The sequence below is a fragment of the Clinocottus analis genome, unplaced genomic scaffold, assembly GCF_023055335.1.
Source record: "Clinocottus analis isolate CAN_PGR_092001 unplaced genomic scaffold, fCliAna1.0.p SCAF_21, whole genome shotgun sequence".
NCBI lineage: Eukaryota > Metazoa > Chordata > Actinopteri > Perciformes > Cottidae > Clinocottus > Clinocottus analis.
In genome coordinates this window covers 10388731-10414892 of record NW_027175943.1, presented here as the reverse complement: position 1 = coordinate 10414892, position 26162 = coordinate 10388731, and the positions used below count along the sequence as shown (strand labels likewise).

The following is a 26162-nucleotide window of genomic DNA, read 5'->3' as shown; positions in this document are numbered from 1 at the left end:
TTTCTTCTACTGTTTAAGGCCTGAATGATAGGGAGGGCCGAGGCCGCTGGGAATGGGCGGGTGGTGAGCCGCTCAGCTACACTAACTGGAGAAAGACGCCTCCTCGGTCCAAAATGAAGGGAAACAAAAAGTGTGTCCTAGTGTGGAGAAGGGCAAAGTGGCAAATCAGGGACTGCAAGACGAGTAAAGGTCATCGATTCGTGTGTTCAATAAAAACTTGATCTCAGCAGTGTTCTCAGCATCACAGCCATGAGCCACTGTATTGTTTCAGAAGGAGGAAGCACTGATCCTCGGGACATTCACACTGCAATACCAGACAACTTTCCAATATGGATCAAAGGGAACTTAACAGAACTGTTTATGTCATTTATAAATATTGAAAAATATTGTTACTAAAAAGGCAACCTATCTATCTATATAGAGATATCTATAGAGATATCTATCGATATCTATCTATAGATCTATCTATAGATCTAGGTATATATCTATAGATCTAGATATATCTATAGATATATATCTAGATCTATATCTAGATCTATATCTAGATGTATATATCTAGATATATCTATATTTATATTTCTAGATATATCTATATCTCGCTGTCTGAGTTCCTTTCCACCATGTTCCCAGGTTTCTACCTTGTAAAGACAATAGTATAGAAGGTTGCAGGGATGACATATTTTGGTAACCCAAACACGGAAGTTAGCATCCTATAGGTTTCTTCAACAAAAAGCCAAAAGATTTTTTTTGTTTGGATTTTTGCATAAAATATGATCTGTTGCAAACACAAGTTTATAATACTTACACATTTTGCTCAGCAAGATACTCTTTACAAATGAACACCATTTTCATGAATGCATTCAGCAGGAGAAAAGAACTAATGCTCAAGCTATAAACAACCCACATAGGTCGCCTGTCTGAGTTCATAGAAAATATTTAAATGCAAAACACCTTACTGTTGTGCATATTTCTATACCGTTGTATTTTATATTTCCAGAACGTGTTTTTTTTTTGGCTTTTGTTTTTTGTTCCCAAGATTTGTAGAAAGCACATTTTTCTGCCGTATGTATAAATATATTATCTTTGTTATTGTCATGATCATAATCCTATGGCAGTCTTTATTTACATATTTTTCACTTTTAACCCTTTTTAAACCTAAAACCACTTTTAAAAGCTAAAACTTTTTAACCTTTTAAAAATACTTAAAACCTTCCAAATTCACAAGAGAGAAACTACTACTTTTATACTTATACTTATGCATCTTATTTCTTTTTTCTTTTTTGACTGGACTGAGAGAGCCCGCGAGCTGTAAAATGTCCAAGTCTGGGAGAGATTAAAAGTGCAGCAGTAATGAGTGCCTCTCCCAATGCAAAAAAAAAATGCAGTTAACTCACACACAAATAATTATCACCGTTAATTGCTGTGTTAATGTATTGTAACGCTTTAATGTGCCCAGCCGTAATAAAAAGTAATTTTCTTTACTAGGCGCACCAGCTGGTACTCTGCTATGCTAAGATGACTTTCCGCATTGATTGTGCGGGTGTTCTATGTAGCCAACATTGCTTTTAGTTCAGAGATGGATTGGTTAATTTCTGTTGTTTTAGCTTTGAGTTTACTGGAGAGAGCTTGATTACCGTTTTGTATCTATTGAAGAATGAGGAAGTCTTTTACACAGTCCAGTTGCTCTTGTGCCACCACCACCATGACATGAATTTCTTTGTTGCTATTCTCAGGAGTTATTTTATGTATAAATGTCTGAGTTTTGCTCACCAGCTTAGTTCAGTTGCGTGTTTCTGGTTCTTCAGACCACCTTATGAAGCTATCCGACCAGGTTCGGAGTGATTTTGGGTGTTTTAAAATAATTAAAAATGGATTTGTTTGGAGGTGCCTGTGGGTCTGTGTCTACCTATATGGTGCGCGCGCACACACACACACACACACACACACACACACACACACACACACACACACACACACACACACACACACACACACACACACACACACACACACACACACACACACACACACACACACAATAGGTGGACCTTTTCGCCATACAGGCCCGGTTGTGGTTTAGATGGACTTCCCTTTCCTGAGGTCCCACAGCTTTGGCAGTTAGGTTAAAACACTTTAAAAAATCTGAAAAAAATCAGGTCACTTTAGATTTCACAAACAACCTACACTACTTCATACACAGCAATCTGATTATAATGTGGTATATGCAGACATTGCTATTCTGACAAAAGTGGGTCTTACAAGGACTAAAAAAAACACTATTAGAACTTTCCTCATTAACATAAATACACACTAACCTGACAGGACACAGCATTACTGGAACAGTCAATTTAATATCAAAAATTATTTTAAATGGATGACCAAATTGCAGGCATGCAAGTTGGCCCCCTCCAGAGGAAGACAGTACGTGTATAGATAGATCTAAAGATCCATCTATCCATCCACCTACGCAGAAAGAAATCAGCGAGTGCCTGATGAAGGAGCGATATTAGTTATATAGAGGGAGAGTTTTTCCGAGATCATCAAGATCTGTTCTCACATCATGACGACTTCCTTTATGACCACTAACGATAAGTATATATATTAATTTGTATACTACTGCCAGCAGGCACATTTAAATAAATATCTGATCGATTTGGATGATGAGGCACTTAAAATTAGCCGTAGCATTTTCCCAACACTGACGCATTTAACTTGTCTGATATTTTGCAACGCTTATGTGACTCTAGTCCAACCAGCGGACGTTAAGCTGCGTTCAGGACAGGAAGTGTTGCGAATACAAGCTACGCTTTGAATGTGAACTCTCCATTAGATTTTGCCATCATCATGGACTTAAATGCATCATATGTAGTCATGATCATCTCCTGCTCCTCCGCTGAGAAAAGAGACGCTTTTTCTCTGATCTTATTTGTCATTTCGTAGCGTTAGAAAATCATGCATTTGGTGAAGAGAGGGCATGTGCAATTATCCAGAAGACTGACATCTTGGTCAAATTAACAAGACCATCTGAGTGCTGATCACCCTTTGAGGAAACGGGAAAACCTGATGTCAATCGTCTCACTAATTTGAGCTGGATAACAGGACATTTGCTCTATGTTGTTGAACCAGGTATGAAGAATAACTCCTTAGCAGATCAACTGAGGAAATCTTCCATTACACCAATCTGCAAAAACATGATAAAAGAAGGAAATAAAGCAATAATTTCACTGGACAAACTATACATAAATGGACAATTGTACCGCGACAAGGACACAACTCCCTGACTCTTCTAGACCCCCGCGCCCTCTCTCTTTTTCTCTGCATCGCACTGTTTCGATTATAATAGGATTTAGTTTTTGCACCTTCGTTGTTTTGTACCTGACAGTATTGAACCCCAATCCAGCTCACACGTTTTCTTGTATTTTTGTTATGTGTTACCCACTTTGTTGCTTTCGCATTTCTGTCTGTCTGTCTGTCTGTCTGTCTGTCTGTCTGTCTGTCTGTCTGTCTGTCTGTCTGTCTGTCTGTCTGTCTGTCTGTCTGTCTGTCTGTCTGTCTGTCTGTCTGTCTGTCTGTCTGTCTGTCTGTCTGTCTATGTATGTATGTATGTATGTATACACGTTTGTTTTTCCCTGATTCAGTGTCTGGAAGTCATGTTGTGTCATTCACTCTCTCTCACACACACACACACACACACACACACACACGCACACACACACACACTAATGTCCATTGCATAGTAACTCAATCAACATGTCTTTTCTAAAATTCTTAACCTGGAATATACGTGGACTTGGTTCTTAGGCAAAAAGAGTAAAAGTTCTGAACCATCTGACTAAATTGCAAGCAGACATGTGTATACTCATATACAAGAAACACACCTTTCAGAGTCAGACCGCAACACATTTAAATCATCACAATTCACTCACTCCTTCTCAGCTCACTACAATACAAAACAAAGAGGAGTCAGCATTTTAATTAACAAAAACATTTCATTTACCCACAACTCCACAATTGCTGATCCTGAAGGTCGTTTTATCATTATAAAAATATCCATCAACAATAGTCCAGTCACAATCTGTAATGTTTGTGGCCCAAACAATGATGACCCATCCTTTTTCATAATTTGTTTACATCTCTCTCAAACATGTGCAACTGCCCAGTCATAATAGGAGGTGATTTTAACATAGTTATTGACCCATCAGTAGATAGATCTAATATTACCAGTAAAAAGCGCACATGGCAATCCACAGAAACAATAAAACAGTTCATGAGCGATTTTGGTCTTGGCGATAGTTGGCGATTGCAGCACCAAAAATCAAGAGAATACTCATTCTTCTCCCCGGTTCATCATTCATACTCACGCATTGACTTTTTCCTTAACAGCAATTCCATTATATCAAATATTTCAAACTCGAAGATCCATAATATCCTCATTGGTGACCATGCTCCCGTGACATTTATATGGAACAGAATTATCATACAAAAACCTGTCTCTAGATGGCGCTTCAATACGTCTCTTCTCAAAGACCCTCAGTTTAATTGTCTCCTCCAAAGAGAGTGGTGATTCCCCAGAGTCATCACAGACCCTTCTATGGGAAACAGGGAAAGTAGTTTGAAGAGGAATAATGATCTCATTTTCCGATTACAAAAAAAAGAAAGAAAAACAAGTAGAAGCGGAATTGGAACAACAAATCAACCGACTTGAAATCATTAATGCAAGTAACCCATCAGCGGAGACCGAAAACGAATTAAGAAAGTGTCATTCCCAAATAAATGAAATTATAAATAATAACTCAATTCCTAATACAAAGACTTAGACGAACAGTTTCACCATAGCAATACATGTGGTAAATATTTGGCAAGTCAAATTAAATGAAATAACGAAAAATCAACAATCTTAATGATAAGGGACTCAGCAGGGAAACCCACAAATTCACCCGACGACATCAATACAATCTTCCGAGGTTTCTATGCCAATGTATATTCAACCGAAAAGAATCCAAATCAAGAATACATCAATTCATTTCTTAATAGCATTGATCTACCGCAGGTTAATATAGAACAAAATAACATACTTGACTTACCATTAACACAGGAAGAACTTTTTACTGCCCTCAATCTTATGCCCAATAACAAAGCACCAGGACCCGATGGCTTCCCTGCTGAGTTCTATAAACACTTTTGGTTCATTATAGCTACACTTTTTATTAAAATGATAACTGAAATAAAACAAAATTCACAATTTCCAGCTAACATCAATACAGCCTGTATATCACTCCTCAAACCAAACAAAGACCCAACTCTTCCATTGAGTTACTGTCCCATTTCACTCCTCAATGTAGATATTAAAATCATCACTGAGGCACTAGCTCACAGATTAGAAAAAGTCACTCCTTCCATAATTCATCCAGATCAAACCGGCTTTATCAAAGGTAGACTCTCACCTTCTAACACACGCAGACTGTTTAATTTAATCAATTACACATCATTACAACAAGCCAAAACCATCATGGCCTCCATAGATGCAGAAAAAGTGTTTGATAAAGTGAACTGGACTTTTCTCACTCGCACATTAGAATGATTTGGCTTTGGAGAATCATTTATTAAATGGGTTAAGATTTTGTACACTGCACCTACAGCCTCTGTTATCACCAATGGACAAACTTCAAAAACATTCACACTGTACAGAGGGACTAGGCAAGGATGCCCAATCTCTCCCTCACTATTCACAATTTTTATTGAACCATTAGCAGCAGCGATTCGTCAGAACACCCATATAAAAAGGAAATCAAACACTTAACACCCATCACAAGATTAGCCTCTATGCAGACGATATATTACTGTTCTTACAAAACCCATACTCATCATTACAGGAAACTATCAAAGTAATTGATTCATTCTCAAAAATCTCTGACTACATCATTAACTGGAACAAATTATCCATCCTTCCACTACAACTGTTAAGTTGGATGAACCTACCACTTTCACTTATGGGCAGAATAGCTACAGTTAAAATGACAATACTTCCTAAAATAAATTACCTATTCACAATGATCCCATCTCAGCCCACCCACTCCTGGTTTAAATCTCTTGACTCAATCACACAATTCTACTGGAAAAATAAAACACCAAGAATTAAACTGGCAACTTTACAAAAAACAAAACACAAGGTCTTGAAGCTCCTCATTTTTTCCACTATTCACTAGCAAATCAACTTCAATATATTATTAAATGGATAACTGAAAGATTTGTACCCACTGCCTCGTATCGATGAGTCCCTGGACCTGGTCTCAGGGTCCTCATGGTTCTCCTCACTGGACCTGCGCAGCGGCTACTATCAGGTGCCGCTCGCTCCGGAGTCCCAACCAAAGACGGCGTTCTGCACCGGACGGGGCCTGTGGCAGTTTAAGGTCCTGAGTTTTGGACTGTGCAATGCCCCTGCCACATTCGTTCGGTTATTGGACAAGGTGTTGGAAGGAGTTCTCCGTGAGCAGTGCCTGGTCTACCTGGACGACATCCTGGCACATGACAACTCGTTCGAGTGTGCACTGGCATTACTGCGGTTAGTGCTGGGCAGGATCAGGTCAGCGGGCCTGAAACTGCACCCGGAGAAGTGCCACTTTCTTCAGAGGGAGGTGTCCTTCCTGGGGCACAGGGTAGGAGCCGAAGGGGTCGGCACCTTGCAGGAGAAAGTGCAGGCAGTGGCCGACTGGCTTCTGCCAGTCGAAACAGCTAAAAAGCTCCCTGGCCTGTCCTCGTATTACAGGAGGTTTGTAAGGGAATTCGGGGGGACAGCGGCGCCGCTGTTTCAGTTGCTCCAGGACAGGGAGTTCTCCTGGACAGAGGAGTGCCAGGCAGCGTTCGACAGTCTGCGGGGGTCCCTGATTAAGGCGCCGTTGCTGACCGCCGCCGACCCCAAGTTGCCTTTTACCTTGGACACGGACGCCAGCGGGGGAGGCATCGGGGGAGTACTCTCGCAGTTAAGACCAGACGGAGAACGGGTGGTGGCGTATTTCAGTCGGTCATTCAACAAAGCTGAGCGCCGCTACTGCGTCACCCGTAGGGAGCTCCTGGCGGTGGTGCTGTCAGTCCGTCACTTCAAATACTACCTGTGCGGGCGGGCATTCACCGTGAGGACGGACCATGCGGCTCTGCAGTGGCTCATGTCGTTCAAGGAGCAGGAGGGGCAGGTGGCTGGAGGAGCTCCAATCCTTTCGGCGGTAAGTCGGCTGGAGGAGGTCACGGACCGGCATGCGGTGGACCTGGTCGAGTGGAAACGCCGACAGAGTCAGGACACGGACGTACACGCGGCCATACAGTGGGTGGGCGCCGGGCAGCGGCCGCAGTGGGAGGAGGTAGCCGGGTCCTCCAAATCCCTCAAAGGGCTGTGGTCACAATTCGAATCACTACGCCTGAGTCTGGGCGTACTCCAGCGGGCCTGGAAGGAGCCAGCAACAGGGGAGGCGAAGTGGCAGATGGTGGTCCCCAAGGGGCTGCGTGTCGCATGGGGCTGCAGGGTCAGGGCACTTCGGGGTGTCCAAAACACCACGTCGCCTATGCCAGGGCTTCTACTGGGGGCAGTGCAGGAGAGATGTGGAGGATTTTTGCCGTCGCTGCGATCTCTGCACAGCACGAAAGGGACCTCCAGGCCGCTCACATGCGGCGCTACAGCAGTCTCTCATGAGGGCACCAATGGAACGAGTAGCCGTGGATGTGGTGGGGCCGCTGCCTCGCTCGGAGGGAATCGCTACGTTCTCACAGCCATCGACTACTTCTACGCTACTACGCTATCCCTGACCAAGAGGCAGAGACGGTCGTGGAGACGCTAGTGGAAGGCATGTTCAGTCGTTTTGGAGTGCCGGAGACCATTCACAGTGATCAGGGGAGGAACTTAGAGTCACGGGTGTTTGCGGTTATGTGTGAGCGCCTGGGCATGCACAAGACGCGCACCTCCCCCCTGCGGCCACAGAGTGATGGGTTAGTGGAGAGATTCCACCGCACCATGGGTCAGCAGCTTGCCATCCTCACTGCGCAGCACCAGCGCGTCTAGGACAAGCACCTGCCCTTAGTTCTCATGGTGTGTCGCTCGGCAGTCCAGGAGTCGTCATTCTGTACACCATCCCTCCTCATGCTGGGGAGAAAACTGCGCACCCCCGCAGAAGTGGCTTTTGGCCGCCCACCTGAAACCTCTGTCATTCCCCCGGACCCCGAGTTCGCCAGGAGACTGCAAGATCGCCTAGAATCTGCCCATGAGTTTGAGGAAGCAGCAACATAGCGCCGGTGTTAGGCAAAAACGTAACTATGACGTGAAGGAAAGAGGGCAGCACTTTCGGGCTGGGGAGCTTGTTCCGGCAGCGTCGGAGGCAGCCCCCTGCTATCTCTGCTCCAGGGGACTCAGTTCTCAAGACGGGCCGGGTGAGAAGACAGAGAAGGGCTCCGGGCCGGTTCAGAGACTTTGTTGCCCCATAGGGGACGGTTAATAGTCGAAGTGAGACCTTAGGTTCCAGAGAGGGCAAGAATGCGCCCTGGTCTCACTGGAAGTGATGGTAGTCCACCCTGATCTTCCGGTTGAAAAAAAAAAAAAGGGTACACATTTTTTTGTTCCATGTGGGGTTCATTCTTTGGGTCAAGTGTGGTTGTTTGGGTTATCCCTTGGGGCAAGAGACTTTGTAAGGGGGGGGATAGTGTAGCGACCCTGGACAGGTATCTGTTGGGCGGGGGGGGGGGAATTGTTCGGACAGGGATCTCTCTCTCTCCGGCCAATCACAGGAAAGCAGCGTCCGTTTGGTGGGGTTGTGGCCTATGATTGGTGGAGCAGGGGGAGAGGCGGGTTTTTCGGGGATAGTACGTGTGTTGTGGGTTGCTTTTAGGGGTAGTGTATGGAAAACGCTTAGTGAGCTAGCGTTAGCGAATAGCACCATTACCATATCAGTTGTGTGTGAACCTTGGTCTAATAAACCAACAAGTGAATGAGACCAACGTCTGTGAGTCTTCCTGCCGTGGACGTTACAGTATAAAGTCAACGTTAGCTCGTTCGCTAGCGTTAGCTCGTTCGCTAGCATTAGCTCGTTCGCTAGTGTTAGCTCGTTTGCTAGTGTTAGCATTCGCTAACATTAGCTCGTTAGCTCGTTTGCTAACATTAGCCTGTTTGCTAACATTAGCTTGTTCGTTTGCTAATGCTAGCTTTTTCGTTAACGTTAGCTCGTTCGCTAACATGTCGCGCGACACTGGCCTTGACAATGATAAAGCACGAGCCAACACTAGCTAACACACCACTTGTCTGCCCTTAAAAATTACAAAGCTTGCCATCAACTCTCACCTCACAGTCTCATTTCCTCCAGTCTAAACCAAATCACCTGTAGCTAGCTCCGTTTCATACTTACAAATATTACCTGGTGGCTTACCTGGTGGTGTTTAATCCTCAATGAGTCCATGTGTATGTCCCATGCCTGCTTCTATGTTTAAAGAGCTGACACAACTTGTACTTGACATCCGTTCGTCCCTCCGACGTCGCCTCTGTTTAAAGAGCTGTCGCAACTTCTACTGACTTCCGTAAGTCCCTCCTACGTCCCTCTGACGTCACTCACCGGCCCCGCCCACTAAAACTTGTATGTGTATGAAAATGTGTATCGAACTGCACCATCATATTTACGACAGTAGCAGCGCTGTTCTATGCACTGGGATACACAAAAATTAGGTCAGGTGGTACAAAAGATCTTTTCACAAAAAAGAGAGGGTATGTTATTTAGACTATTGTAAGATGTTTACACTCTTTGGTAATTTTCTATGATTAGTGAATTATCTGCTGCTGCAAAAACAGTGAAACAATATTTAATTTAGAAATTTCTTCACAGTTTGTAAGCCGTGTTGTAGCTGTACCACTTTTTGGGAATGCAACACTATCAATAACGATCTGTTCCAGTGGGTCTTGCAAACCACAATGTTCAGCAGCAATGTGATTATCCCCGCCATGTGATCTACAGCCATGGCATGAAAGAGGGCCTTTGATATGAGCAGAAAGCATTTGTCAGAGGTTTGCATGCACTGAAAAGATCGACCAGATGCCCTTCAGCTCGGTAAGTCCAGCTAAAAAACTGTTTATACTACATCTAAAGTTTTATTTAACCTGACAACGTAAAATATGTGTACAGTTTAAGTTGAGTGCCAACATGTTATGATTACTGCAAATCATAAAACATGGTCTTTGACCCAAAACTACCCTTCGATAGCAGCTTTTGGAACAGCAAAAAGAACATATCACTTTCTTTCAGAGAGATGATTGATAATGTGGCAAGGACATGGTCCCTAGGTGGTAAAATGGAAAAAGGGCGGAGACGTGGTTCCAGTACAAAAATTACAATCTTTATTTTCACAACATTAGCAACCTCTGGATACTATGCAATAATAAAAAGAGCCAGGAAGGGCAATAATAATAAGGCGGGCAGTGGCGAGAGAGATAAACCAGAGCCGGTGAGGGTCTCCAAAAATAAAACATAAGCACCCCAATCACACGTGTACGCTATCACATCAACCACACACGCACACAGCCACACATGGGGGTCCAAGACCGGGGTAACCTGACACACGCACCAACCAAACAACCAAATCAAACAAAACACAAATACGCCGCAAAAAAGGCAAAAGAAACAGGGAAGTCCTAAATATAAAACACAATAACGGCTCAGGCTAAACAAAAGAAACAGCGGAGACCTAAATATAAAACATCGTAAAAGGCTTAAACTAAAGCGGTAGTCCCCTTGCACGCCAGGAGGCTGGCGTCACACAGACACGTAGCGCCGTGCTTTTCAAAACCCGTCTGGGCCGCAGGTAGCGCAGCCATAAACAGCGGCAAGACACAGCCGTAGGTGCAGCTAATGCCGTAGAAGCAGCGACAGCCGGCTGCTTTTGCCTACGGCGCAAAGACCGCCGTAGGAGCAGCGACCGCCGGCAAAACACAGCCGTAGGCGCAGCCGTAGACAGAGCAGCTGTCGGCAAAACAGACGATTCCCCGAGTTTGGGGCAGGTTCCGCCGACCAACAGTCACCTATAATGAGAGCATCTAATCAATGAAAATAAATCATACTTTAGCCAATTAATTATATAAAGCAGAACCCGGAAGTCCCCTACCGATCAGGCACAAGGAGGGCCTTCTGATGGGCGTACGCGGTCATATAAAGGGGTACGCCACCGGCTAGACAAAATAGTGGGGCAGTTAGCCACCTGCCACCATAAGACCAATAGGATACGGGATGCTCTTAAACTCACCGATGTTAAGCTACCAAAAGGACTTGGTGCAGGAGAAGGGGAGCCCGAGACAGACGGTAAGCGGACGTCACGCCGACCGTACCATGCGCTTAAAGCCAGGCAGCGTATAGCGCCTCTGTCACCTTTGTAGGGTGCCCGCCCACCGTGACTGGTTAATAGTTTAAAGGTACGCTGAACGCCCGGAGAGTGAGGCGGCCCTCTGCCACAATATCAATCAACTACTCAGTGAAACCCAATCTCATCACTTTCTGACTCATCAGATTTTGTTCTGAGTCATTAATGTCTATTAACTATTTATTGTTGTGCTGTTATTAAAGGTTTGATCATGACATAATCGTCCGACTTCTAATACAAGTTAAGAGGAGCTGCTTTTTTTGTCATGGATCATCCCACCTCAAGTCAACACAGCCAACCCAGCCACACATCAAGCTTTCAGTGGCTTTCTTTTGCTTACCAGAGCCTGACAGAAATCCCCTATGAAACCATTCTGCCACAAACAGACTCTTTGGAGGTGCTGGATCTGAGTTACAACCTGCTAGATGAGTATCCTTTACTTAATAACCAAAGACCAAACCCATATTCCAGGGTTGTTTTAGTTTTTTCCTGCTTTTGTTTGGAAAGTTTGTTCTTATTTGAACCGAGGGTCAAAGGAATGCCAGTTATTTATTTGGGGCATACGTATAAATTCAAGTTGTTACCTGATGGTGCCTGCAGATAAAGTCATCAGATCCCCAGAGTTATTACAATTCATCTTAAAGGTAACATGAATGCGTCAACCAAGTTTAATATTATCCAATAGTTGTAAAAACTAGTGTCTGACTTCGTTCATTTCAATGAAAGTTCCTCAGCGTCGTATTGTGCAAAAAAAGGTTTTACTACCATGATAAGATTAGATCTTAAGCACATGGGGCTCATTGCGTCAATAAAGCCAATGTGGAAGTGTCTTAAATCTTTTGTTCTTTCTACTAGCCATCAAAAGGCGACTCTTCTGGTTGTATAGAAGTCTATGAGAAATTAACTCTGCTTCTCTCTTGATTTATTCTCTCAGTAAACATTGTAAACATGAGTTTATGGTCTTAATCTCTAGTTTCAAGTCTTCTTTAATACAGCATGATGTTCACTTAATCATGGTCCATTTAGAGTCAGATGGACTATTTAGCAGAGTATACTTACTTTATGCCAAAAGGTGATTGACATGTCGCTGCCGCTACCAGAGCCTTTTGCTTTAGTCACTGTACGAGAAAGTTGATTTACCTATAAGAATTATGCTGATTTACATTTTCTCTTTTTCACAGTGAGGGAATGTATTTTGGGCCATGGCATCACGTAAAATTTCCACCTTTTGGCCACTTTGTAAAATTTGCATCAAAGACTGACGCTCTTTCCTGGCAGCTTGGTTAGATGGTTGAAGGCGACTTTTTGTTTTGTCTCAACTTCTTCAACTCTCTTCACTGGTGGTTTACAGTATTGTGCAAAGTTTAGTTTGTGTAGCAGCAACTACACAAACTAAACTTTGTTGAATATTTGCTCCAAACCAGTTAATTGAAACGACTCTAATTTACATTTCAAAAGTTTGTATACAATTTGTCTGACAGTTGAATGAAAGTCAGTGGATCAACAATAGTAGGATTAATCTTTTAGAGATAATTAAAGAAAAAATGTCATAGCAAACCTATTGTTCTAATTATTGACGTTGCTATCCCTAAAACAATGCATGTCCAAAGACACACATGAAATCATATCATAATAATAATTAGAATTGTTTATTTGTATAATGCTTTAAATAGGTACTAAAGGCATGTTACATGGTACAAACGAAACAATAAAAGCAATAACAATACAAAAAGAGATATTACATAACAGTAATAAACAAAAAGGAACATCCATAATGCAGGATGCAACTGACAGGTACAGTGTCCAAGAGGTGGAACTAATTCAATTTATTTTGTCTGAGCTGTTGTTGAGCAGCTTGAGTTTGCCATGTTGTCCTTCATTCAGTCCTTATTGGAACCCGGCTCTGCTGGGCCAGCTGGAGAAGCTCAGCACTTTGATCCTGGACTGCAACAACTACACATCTCACATCAAGTTCCCCTACATGACCAGTGTCACCACAGTGTGCATCAACAAGAACAAGATCAACAATCTGCCTGTGTTTGTGGAAGAAATCTGCCGGAAGTTCCCGAACATAAAGTGAGCCTGGGATTGTTTTATTAGTATATAAGTGCATATGAACATGATATTTATGCTGCTATATTCTTTTCGATAAATAGGATCCTCAGTATGATGAACAACGAGGCAGCACCGAGCTATTTCAATGGAGGAAGTCTGACCCAGTACAAGGACTACAGGTGAACAACAGCATCCTTCTTCCTATCTGCTCAAGTTTGCAGAGATCTGGTCGATTTAACCAAAATCAAAACACCTGTTATGAAATATGTATATTCTTTTTTTATGAAAATAATCTAATAATAATTTAGGGTATACCAGTTTTACTATGACGTGTATAGTGTTCATTTTCGTTCAAAACTAAGGGACAAAATAATGGACAATGTGAACAATATTACAACAATTAAATCAGTGTACCCATTGATGGATTACTGAACAGGCCCAAAGTGTCAGGGTTCCCCCTGGCTGTCACCAATTAAATGTTACGTCAAAGAGACTTCAGCTATGATAATAGACAAACAAGAGAGACTCAATGACTACAAAGAGACTCAAAATGACTTCTAACTAAGTTAGTAAGTTAGTTTATTTATATTGCACTTTTCCCAGGCAAAGGTCACAATGGCCTGTACAGGAGTGGAAAAAAAACAGTAAAAGTGACCATGCACAAAAACATTACAACAGGGCCCTATTTTTCAAATGTTATCCAGCTTAAGCTACCGAGATAATTGACGTCAGGATATGTCGGTTCCTCGAAGGTGGATCCGCCCTCAAACTGTCTGTTCATTCTAATCAGACAGTCAGTCCTCAGGATAATTGCGAGTGCACGCTCCTCTTCAGAAGGGAGAAAAGTTGAATGCCGAATTCATGATGTTTTCTTGCTACAATGGCAAATCCGATGAGAGAAAGAGGGTCTCTTTTCTCTGCTGACGAACAGGAGATGATCATGACTACATATGATGCATTTAAGTCCAAAATTATGGCAAAGTCTAATGGTTTGTTTACATTCAAAACTTAGTGAATAAGCAACAATTCCTTTTGTAAACACAGCATAACGTCAACTGGAGTCACATAAGCATTGCAAAATATCAGACAAGTAAAATGTGTCAGTGTTGGGAAAATCTATTGGGTAATTTTAAGTGCCTCATCACCCAAATAAATCAGATTAAATTTATTTAAATGTACCTGCTAGCAGTAGTATACAAATTAATAGACACTATATATATATATATATATATATATATATATATATATATATATATATATATATATATATATATATATATATATATATATATATATATATATATATATACTGTAAGCACGTATGTATCATGAAATCTGTGTATATTCATATTCATGTAGGTGTAGATTACCATATAACTAAGAGTTTGAATATGTGTATAGGCCGATCAGTATGCATGTATTATTCACAATCAGAAATCCAATTTATTGAAGCAGTGATAAGTATTCTTATCATGAGTCTACCTTAATCATTTTCTACAATAATGATATGTATGGTATGCACTGTCATATAATTATGAGTGCTTTCAACACATCCATAAGTTTCTTAAGCGCTAAATAAACATTACAAACAACACGGCATGCAGCCAACGCATGGCTGCGCCGTGTGGTGTACGGTGTCCTTGTCGGCAGAATCAATAGAGCTCGTATGAAGTCATCATGATGTGATCTTGGCAATCTGGAAGAACTCTCTTCCTATAAAACTAATATAACTGATTTTGCTCCTTCATCAATGAGGAAGGGAGCTGCTTTTTGTCAGGTGGGAGTGGCCAACTTATCCAGTGAACTTTCACTAAACCTGCTCTGGACTAGATTAAGAGGTTTTGATGTGTTGCTATCTTGATTCTTCTAAACTTGCTTCGAGGAACTGAAAAGCCTGATCTACGTCATCTTATCCTGGAAATTATTCAGCTATATCAGTAAGCCAGGTACGAGGAATAGGGCCCAGGTTAGTGACACTCGATGACTACAAAGAGACTCAAAATAGCTACAGTATAGACACAGAATTACTACAAAGAGACATACAATTACTAAAAAGAGACACAAAACAACTACAAAGAAACACAAAAGCACAAAAATATGCAACAACTGCAAAAGAGACTCAAAACAACTGCAAAGAGTCAAAACTATGAAGACTGTTTTAATTTTTCTCCTATGTAGAGGTGGTGGGGCCTTTTAGATGTCTGTGCCCAGGCGCCTATGGTGTCTTAATCTGCCAATGCATTCAAGTCACAACCATACCAGCTGAACATCTTCTTTAATGTGCACTTTGTTACATAAGCCCTGTGCATTGTCTTTATTTCTCAAATGTGTGGAACGGAATCAACTCCATTGTGTTTTGCAAATGTTTACACCCATGTGAAGTTCACACTTTATGGTTATTGTTTAATTTGTCTTGACCTTTTGCCTCCTTAGACAGTATGTCATTAGTCAAATCCCATGCCTGGAAATTCTAGATGACACTGAGGTCCTGGAGAAGGAGAGAGTCCAGGCTAGAAAAACCTACAGGCTGCAGCAGAGCAGTCACAGCAGCAGGAAGAGGAAGGAGGACTCATCAAAGAAACATACACACATGCAGAAAAAGCCTAATACTGTCACAAGACAATAGGATGTTTTTGAACACGTTCCTTAAAATAATAATGCTGCATTGTCAACATTATGATCCACTTTATCTGTTTGTTTCAATATACATGATGTTGAGTTAAATATTAAAATCAAAACCTTTTTTATATAAAGCTCCACTATCAAATTAAAAATGGAAACATTCGACTTGTGTGCATCATTTTTGATACTTTAATCAAAACTTCAGCCTGTGGTACTTCACTCTTTTGGAAAGGGATGTGAATGACCAATAGCGAAGCCTGCTGTTGGAAAATGGTATGGCACGCATGAAAGAACAAACATTTGTGCATGGAACACTCACATACTGCTTCTCACGACAGTGGGCAGTGCTACCCACGACTGTAGCATTTGGAATTGGATTCAACCCCCTCCCCCCCTTTCCACACACACACACGCACACACACACAATCTCCCTACATGCCTGGTTGTTAAGTCTACAATTATACAATGTGGGTTTGACCAGTGCTTAGTTAATTATTTTTGATGGTATTTGTTTATTTTGATGGTATTTGTTAATTATACAATCCAAGATCATATTGGAGCAGTCTAGTTGTCAACCCACATATATCAGGGTTTCTGGGTGGGATGCTGAGAAGCAATGGCTATTGCTCGTCTTTGGTGCTACCACTAGTAGGGTCGAAGTCAAACAGGAAGCACCAGTGGGTGCTTTATTTTCAGTCCCCGAATATTCTGAATATTAATTAAAAATATATATATATATTTTTTAAGATCACATCCTCAAACTACGGTTATCTCATGTAACAATTATAAATATGTATTTTTTCAAAGCCACTACTTTGGCTTTGTCACACAAGTGGTTACACCTCAAGGTCGCACGTGACGTCATTCACCCAAAACAGCAGCGTCAGGCAGCAGGCACACTTGACAGCAAGCTGCTGTCTTTGGGTAGTAGCACAACAAGATGTCACAAAGAGATTTCAATGTTTTGCCCCCCAAAGGTGGTCAGGAATCAAAGAGGTAATGGGAATAGAAATTATGTAAAAATGTATAATTTCGAAAAGAGTGTTGCAGCTGGAACTAGTGGGATGTAGCTGCTAGTTGATGTTACATGGGGAAATACTTTCTGTTATTATTCTGTAAACGTTTGAAGTTGAAGGTGATTTGAAGATTTCCCCATTGGGTCCCATTATAAAATAATTCTAAAAAGTTTAATAATTCAAAAATAGGTAGGTGAATATTTTAATAATGAAACTTTTTTAGCTGAAAATACTAAGGAGTAGACAAGGTCCAAAATATGGATAGAAGAAACAGAAAAATATATTTTTTTAAGTTTAAGAAAGATTTGAAGAACAATAGTTGGAATGCTTCAGCATTCCAATTAATAATGGGCATGACACTGTCCCGACCTAATAATTTGGGTATTGTGATATAATTTATGTGGGTGCTGGCACATGAGGTGTAGAGGGAAATGAAACAGCAGATGACTCAGCAAAGCAAGCATTGAAACGTCAGAACAAGACATACTCGGCACAAATTCAGTAAAGCAGTTAAAAATCAATAATCAAAAGAAAGATTAATGAATGGCAGCACAGTTGGGACGTACGAGATACAGGAAGACAACTTTAAGCTATTCAGAAAGAAGTTGGCAAAAAGAGGACACCCAGAAGAAGCACTACAGAAGAGCATTTATTAACCAGACAGGATTGGACACAAAGCTGAACAAAACGTTGCAATTAATATATAAACACCCACCTGAACTGTGAGCACTGCAATATAGCGGAAAATGTGAGTACTGCAAAAACTTTAGTGCATCATAATTATTTATTTATTGTCATTGCCAGAAATTAATAATTGAACGAGGAGGTTAAAGAGGAAGCTGCAGTGGAGGAGATACAATTAAAATATGCATTAACCTTTGTGGCAGGAAAGGTAATACAATATCTTTAACAACAGGATTGAGTGGAAGGATTTAGGGCACCAAATTGACATAACTCCCTTTTTATAAAGGGATAAATAACTCTAGTCCCCAGTCCAATGCAGTAGGTGGCGGTAATGCACCTTTTGTTGGATGCCGTCTGCCATGAAACTCAAAAAGAAGAAAAAGAGACTGGCAAGAGTGATAGCATGAACTGGGACAGAAAGTAGCCCCATCCTGCCAAAATTGCCAGTTCAAGACTTCCTGACATCTGCCACAACAGGCATTGCTGCAGGGTGAGTGGCAAAAAATGGGTGAGGCTCTTTGTTCCTGGTTTACTGAGCAACATTTAGTTTCCTTAGGATGTAATGTTGTAAACTTTTAACAACCTCATCTTCAAAATAAGTCTTCTTGTTTGGACAGCCAACATGCTAAATATAATGAGATACTGTGTCAATACAGTTAAAGGCCTATAAAGTGATATTGTATGAAAACCCATGCTTGCAACTGGCTACATCATATTTGACATAACAGCCTAATTGTCTAAAGAAAATGAGCATCTTTATCTATTTTGGTTTAACTGTTCATAAAATAGACAAATGTGTGGTAATTTTTCTTAATTATACAAATAAACTTTGGTTTTAAATATTTTCAATAAAATGGGAAACATGTGTGTTGGGCTTCCATTGCCTCTTTTGTGGCCCAGGTATATCTGCATTGAGAGTGAGGTGGCCACAAATATATAACTTATCTCAGAATGAGAAATTGCAGTTACAGTATCAAATCAAAAAACAATGCGGTAGGTCTGAAACAAAACATAAAAGAAATATAAATCATATTGGCTGACAATAAGCTAATGATTTTTTTTTAAATGGACAAAATTAAAACTATATTAATGAAAACAAATTGTACCATCATTGTGACTCTAATAGACAATAAGTGTCTTGCTCAAGGACATATCAACTATATCAACATGGGGTATATGATCCCATGCCGATTTTGTAAGTTTGCCCACTGACAAAGAAATGAATGATCTATAATTTACTACCTAACTACCATAACTTATTTCCTCCACTTGTTGGTGACTCATTGCTGTGGCACTATTATCCTGAACTGCGTCTTTACAGTGAAAGTAGAGGAAGAGAGGGGTACACACTCAAACAAGATTCTTCAACAGGAACGGACTGTGCATTCTAGATAACGGGAGCACCGTTATCACGGCACGGTTTTCCTCCTGTTGTTCTGCAGTATTCGGCTTTGTTTTGATCAGTGTGCGTATTTAAGACAAACCCCTCAAAAATACACGAGCAGATAAACGCAGTAAGGGGCAAAGCTCTGAAATAGTTCAGCACTCTTCGTTGAATTGGCACGCAGTTAGTCCAAAGGAGACCGGAAACTGAGTTAAATCGTCTTCAAAATAAAAGGTTAAGGTTTTCTGTCCCGTTCAGGCCTGACCATATCAGCAAATATGAGTGTCAGGTTAAGGAACCGAAAAGGGGTCAAGGGATGATTGAGAGAGTGAGAGAGATTGTTTTAAGTACGTAGGGCTTGAATGATTGGCTGAGTTCAGGTCTCGCTGAACTATGTTTTTTATAAAAAAAACACAATTATCTGTCTGCAAACACTACTACTACTACTACTACTACTACTACTACAACAATATATACAACTGTGTAGCCTGTATGCTGCAAAACATACAATATTATAGGCAAACTACAATATACTTGTACCCCACACTGTAATGACATAAAACATTTTTGACAAAATAAATAAATAAATAAGATGTAATGAAAATGATACAACCCATAGCTGTTTTTCACTTCTGTGAAAATGTCAGTTTTTGCCTGTGGGAATTCTGTCTGGCTATCATAATTATTTTCATTGTATTATTTTCATCACTCATAGAAAACAGTAACTCTGCTTATTATTCAGAATACAATTACAATTTAAATGTTTTACTTTGAATATCAAACATGCTCAAAAAATGCTCAACTTCAAATGACTGTTCCCCAAATATTATAATTTAATTTTATGCATTTACAGCAGGACTACAGTTTATCAACCTACCTGACTCATTACATTACTTAAATGTCTGCATAATTGACTTAATGTTGGGTCCCAAGTGCAAGGCTGCATGACTAAATGAAACCATATCTTTACCAGATAAAAAAGTTCCTCCAAATCTGACTTTTAAGACTGAGGTTCTAACCATTTCCATTACATTTGATCGTAAACTGCATATATTTTTTTATTAAATTGTTTCCAACATTCAGTTTTCCTTTGTCATGTGTTATTATTGTAGTATTGCAGTAATTGTGTTTTTTTTTTTCACGTCCTGAATTATTATTATAATAATGCCACTAACGCTTATTTGAATTTGATGTAATGGTCTTGTGGTGAAAATGACAGAATTATCAGGTGCATTTAACTTATAGGTTACTGGAGACTTGGTAATATGACCTCTAAAAAGAGTGTTACGTCACAACCTCTGAGCTTTATTTTGAAACTCACCACCGGAATCCAGATATTATCGCGTGCGTTCCTTGACGCTGGTACCTGTCAAACAGTCCCGTTCTCCTCGGTGTTTCGCCGAAAAGCCAGTTGGCTTCAGACTAACGGAGCGAAAGACTCGCAGCAGGGTCCTGGTTTCTGCGGAATCTATTTAAACTTGACCTCGCGTTGCAGGACTGAACACCGGCACACACACGTTTCTCTCTCCGGTCCTGAGAGGGGAGAGAGGGGAAAGGAGGAGGAGGGGGGGGGGGGGGATTATTCTCTGCAGCGCCCTGCATTGCAACCGAATGGGGGCTGAATGAAGTGTAAATCAGACACAATCTGATGGACCAGGAACAACAGGAGGAAGAGAAGCCCGCTGCAGCCTGACATGGTGACCTACTTATCACAGAGCTCCATTGACGTGTCTTCATTACATCTCTGCTGCAGTGTGGATATTTTTGGACAGTAATAAGTGACCTTCATTTTTATTCGCTGCTACAGAACTGTCCACAACGTAACATGTGAATGTGCTTTTGACTGTCCTATGCTGAAAAGGGAACTAAATAAAATGCTGGATATTTTGCTGACGTTTTGCTACGCTAAGGGATTAAGTGGAAACCAAAAGGAAACATTAACCAAGCAGGTAGCACAAGTATATGGCTGGACAATACACCAGCTGTGCTCTTTGGATTAGAGGTCAGCCTTCTAGGCCCATAGGAGCCAGGATCAAAGGTCCAAAGAAGAGCAGGGCTGAAAGGTCTTTTCAAGCTGAAGGAGCCTGCAGATGCCTTGCCTTGTGATAAGCCATAAAGTCATCAGCCAAGCAATAAACACTGAAGTGCTCTGCGGGAAAAGTCAGATTAAAATAGAATTTGTTTGACGAAACTAAACGTTATGCTTCTGAACTGTGGCCAGGCGTTACCTCTTCTGAGGCATACAGATGTACCGCCGCGGGTCATAGAGAACTTCATCCTGACGGGCTACCGCTTCCCAAACTACAGCCTAATGGATTGCTTACTATCGGCATTCAGGCCTACCAATGAAACGGGCAACTTCTGGACACACTTCCTCCCAGTTTTTATTTTTTTATACTATTTTGTGGAGGTGTTTGGTTGGGAAGGTGCGCCGCACGGCGACGCTCCGTTCTTCTATCCATTGTGGAACTATTTTATTGGGGTGTTCTGTCTGTTAATAGCTAGCAGCATGGCCCACCTGCTCAACTCTATGTCTCTGGTGGTAAGAGAAGTCTGCTTCTTTGTGGATTACGGCACTATCAGTTCTTACACCGTTGGCTCATCGTTGGCGTACTACTACTACATCCACCCTCGGGCAGGGATTGTGGATACAGGAAGCCGAAATGGCTCCCATATGGACTTGAAACTTGAACATGCCGCTACATCATCCTATGCAATCCCAGATTTTTGTATGTTCTTTGAAACCTTCTACATCCCGTCCGCATGCATCGTAGCAATCATTTGCGTCGTATCTTGCTGCAACACTCGCCAGAGATGGAGGAGGCATCGGTACGTCATCCGTACCTTTGTTTTCCTCCTCCCATTCCTAATCTCCTCCACGCCGGTCTTCTACCGCCTCCTCACCAGATCGCCTTACTCCACCACCTCCTCTTCCTTCGCAGCTTCGACCTCCACGGCTAGCATTTTCTATCGCCACTGCCTCTGGCTGCTGGTGTCTGCTGTCTTCAACATTAGCAAGTTCCCTGAGCGCCTATCCCCGGGTCGCTTTGACATCTGGGGACACAGCCACCAGTGGTTCCACTGTTTCACGTTTTTGTCCATCCTCGACGAACTCCACATGATCAAGACTGAGGTGAGGGCAATCCTGCTCAGCCCGACTCTGCTGCTACCCCCTGCCATCCTCTCCTGCCTACCGGGACCTACTATAGCTTCCACCTACGGGGTGATGCTCCTTCTCCAGACTACCATCATATCTATCATTGTGTGGTTCTCCTGGCAGGCCAATAACATCTATGGACCACAGAGAGACCAACTGGCAGAGGAACAACCGAAGAAACCCTTGAAATGCCACTGATCACAAAGATTTTTTTTTCTTCTTTTATCCCAACTGTGAAGGAAGACTTACACATGCATACGGAGTCATGCAACAAAGAAAAGCGCACAAACAAACAATATTTCCCTCCTAATTTCAAATCCTTCATATGTTCCAATCCCTGCAACAGCTTTTTTTTTCAAGCTTCCAGTGGAAATCTGGGACGATGTGAAATGAAAGGATTATACTCTAAGATCACCGCAGGGTGACTGTCTCGTTGAGTGGATACTGAAAGACCTTGCCAGTTCTTTCCCCTGAGCTCATCCAGCATGTTCCAACAGGATGTTTGAGCACTTGCGATAATAATTACCTCTAGGGACCGTACACTTGACTGGAAAGGTGTTGGTACCCAAAAGAACTGTTCCATTTCGGTAATTTGATGCAAATGTCAGCGTGAGCATTTTACAGAAATTGTTGTGTAATCTGCTGTGAAGAAGTTCCTCCTGTTCCACTTCCCCTTCCTCTTATCTTACACAAAATCTTTTTCAAGAGGACCTTTTCTTTCACATTCCTGGCCTTTGTTGACCCCCACCTTCTCTTCCTCTTGATGCTCGCACGCAGTCTCATTTCCTCTCTTTTCAAGTAACCCTTGCAGCAGGAAGTGTAGTGGCCTTGAAGACGCATTAGAAATAGCTAATAGTTCTTGTTAGCCGTACAGTAAAGCCTGTTCAGGGGACCAGATAAATATGCCCTGTTATTAAGAAGCCATGCTCGCTTTTAAACCTTTAACGCCTCTCATTACTGAAGCTGACGTGTTCTGTTGGGTTATTTAGAATACATGTGCTTTAACTATGGTTTTCATTACACTGATGACTCGTTTCTCATAGAATTTGTTCACACAGCTTAAAGTGCTCATGGTCATATTAAGTGTCATGTACAGGCATGATTTCCATCATATAAGCAACAGTTCCAGTTTAAAGTTTGCGTTGTGATGGATGATGGTGATAGATGGATGGATGACAAAGAAGTTTTGTTTTGTATGTCCTGTGATGTACAGCTGTACAACAACATCACTGAGCTAAAGGCATGCTTCGGAAAAGTGGTAGTTGTTAAAAGAAGAAAAACAACTAACTTCGCATTACTCCTTGATATATCTGCACTTGACAGATTAGATTAGAGCAATGGTTAACTTTGTACCTTATGTATTCGAGTTACAGAACTGTGTGTATGTATGTATGTTTACTTTTACCTCCCTACATTTTGCAAAAAAATTGATAATTTTACTCCGATACATTTCCCCTGAAACCTTCGTTGCTCGCTACAAAATTAATTCTATCTTTAGAAAAATGAATCATGAGACGAACATGGGGGACTGTGCTGGAACATAAACGCCACGCAAGCAGGTTTGGCAAATCACAATATTATGCATTTGCCCAATACATCCTCTAGTCCAGTGCACCTGTTTTACGCCAAGGACAGGACGTGTGTTCGTTATGTCCACTCTACTTTGTAACTTAGACCTTTGTGTTGTCCAGTATACTGCTTAACTTAAACCTTATTGTCCTGTCTACTGGTTTTCTTATGACCCGCTTCACAAAGACAGGATGTTGGAAATGGAAGCAGGTATTCCAAGTTTTTTTGGTGATCTGCAATGGTAATCTGCAATGGTTTTAATCCAGAACACCAGCAGTGTTGAAACAGACTTTTAAATTTCATTTTTAGGGTAGCATGTCAAGCTCTTCAGTCTGAGCATTCACACAGACGGGTGTATTCAGTAATCTTTCCAAATTAAACATCTTTTCGGCCTTTTTTTCTTTTGTACTTACTCCACCACCTGGGGCTAAGCAGTCTTTCAACCATCTGGAAAAATATTACAAATGTTATTTATTTTAAAGTTATGGATGCCCGTTTTCCCCCACTGTGATAAAAGAAGATCCTGTTTGTCATTATGAGATAGTATCTCATAATCAATAACGATACTCATACTATTATGAGATAGTATCTCATAATTTTGATTTATTATCTCATAATGAGATGTGATTTGCTGCTATCTTAAGCAGCACACTGTGTTTGAGTAAAATATACCTGAGACGCTGCGGTCAAAATAGCTTCACCATGAACCCAGATTAAACGCTGTCTTTATGGAGAAATATATCTTTTTGTTCAATGTTCAACTGCATGACGCAGTCTTTAGCCTTATTGCGTTCAGGTTTTTCTGTGTTGTAGAATCATATTCCGTCTGCATACATGTTAGTTTATGGAAATTGTCTGCGCTCCCGTCTTACTGTTTTTTATAGCGCACAGTGTCCAGAGAGAAGGGTAAACTCTAACGTTATACTGACGGTAAGTTCAGTAATGGATCAAAGAAAGCTAAAGTATTGTCTTTTAGGCTTTTGCAGAAGTTTTTATATTGTCCCAGCCGTAAAGAAAACTATTGTTAACACATGCCAATGTGAATGATAGGTATTACTGGCTGATCGTTTTGGCATTTTCATTTCTGCTGGGTCACATTTTTGGCAGGTTCAATCTTTTTGGTATACAGCATCTTTTCGTCTTCAACATAAATGAATGTGGTGGGTTGCATCTTAAATTGTGAGTTCTTTCTCCCATGACACATGTTGTCACTGTCGAATTTCAGAAATGTAACAATTACCTCTGTAGTAGTTTGACTTTTATCTGCACATTATGTTTCGATTGCATTCACTTTGTTCGAGATGAAATATGATTTGTTAATTATGCATGACACCGGAGTGAGTAAGGACCAGATTGTGGAGTGGTTGTGATAATCATGCTGTTATGGTGCACTTTAAAATGTTCCCTTAAATGGAACCCTGCGGTACTGTATTATTTCCGAACATTTCCGGTTTAAGTTGTGATTCTCACGAACTGTCCGATCAATCGGGTAACGATGCATGCAATGAAGCCATGTTTCTATCTCAATAGAGCATGTGTGAGAGCACTGTTGAAATGGATCTCGTCCCAGCCCCCGTCGAGATGCCAGACTTGAATCTATCGATGTTAAAGTTCAGTATGTGACTTACCCACTGCTGTATTTTACTCAGTTAAGTACTGAGTGACTGAAGAATGACACAAGTCCATTATTTACACATTTGAATCATACATTACTGGAGGATAATCATCCTATCATCATATCAATCATCATATAATCTGTGTCTGTTTATTGATGATTAATATACCACTAATATGTATAATTGAGTTTATTGAATAAATTATGCAGAGAATTATTATCACTGTGGCAATTTAGTTATTTCATTGTGTTGGTCATGCACATTCTCGCCGACGTGATCTGTGGTGTTGTTACAGCTCTGCTGTTTACTTTATTTGGACCACTGAATTTCCAGGTTCGGTTTGGTTCATAAACTGAACAAAAGGTTGGAGTGCCATTTACTTGAAAAAGGCTAAGTAACAATTTCCACACAGAAATTCTGAGTACTGTTTACTCGGAAAATCATCAAGTTAAGTTTACTTACTAGTAAGAATCTTCTTTTATCCAAAATGTTGAAATACTATTTAGTAACTGGATGACCGTCCTTAAACATAAAATGTACTCAACAGTATTTTTACTCAGGCTACCATCTTTGTATATCTAATTACAAAACCACTGTAAACATAATTTAATATATCAATTTTCATAGCCGTTAACGGTTTCTATTAAAAAATATGAAATACTATTTACATTAGTAATCCA

At 41.1% G+C, this 26162-nt stretch overlaps 3 protein-coding genes across 4 annotated transcripts in view; all 3 read left to right on the top strand.

Annotated features, from left to right (window-relative positions):
• frem1a (Fras1 related extracellular matrix 1a) overlaps positions 1-239 on the top strand; it is a 28579-nt gene extending 28340 nt beyond the window's left edge. For both annotated transcript variants that reach the window (XM_068587808.1, XM_068587810.1), the window contains exon 36: positions 19-239. In XM_068587808.1, coding sequence (XP_068443909.1) covers positions 19-221 — 203 coding nt within the window. In that variant the 3' untranslated portion in view covers positions 222-239. The remainder of the gene's footprint in view (positions 1-18) is intronic.
• Positions 240-10022: 9783 nt separating this feature from the next.
• Positions 10023-16067, top strand: LOC137792643 (leucine-rich melanocyte differentiation-associated protein). Its single transcript, XM_068588386.1, has 5 exons — positions 10023-10076; positions 11583-11808; positions 13264-13455; positions 13536-13613; positions 15868-16067. Exons 2-5 carry the CDS (start codon positions 11645-11647, stop codon positions 16058-16060), a joined length of 627 nt encoding a protein of 208 aa, XP_068444487.1. The 5' UTR covers positions 10023-10076; positions 11583-11644; the 3' UTR covers positions 16061-16067.
• Positions 16068-20747: 4680 nt separating this feature from the next.
• paqr9 (progestin and adipoQ receptor family member 9) lies at positions 20748-25589 on the top strand. Its single transcript, XM_068587811.1, has one exon. The coding sequence runs from the start codon at positions 21341-21343 to the stop codon at positions 22493-22495; it is 1155 nt and encodes a 384-aa protein (XP_068443912.1). The 5' UTR covers positions 20748-21340; the 3' UTR covers positions 22496-25589.
• The last annotated feature ends 573 nt before the right edge of the window (positions 25590-26162 follow it).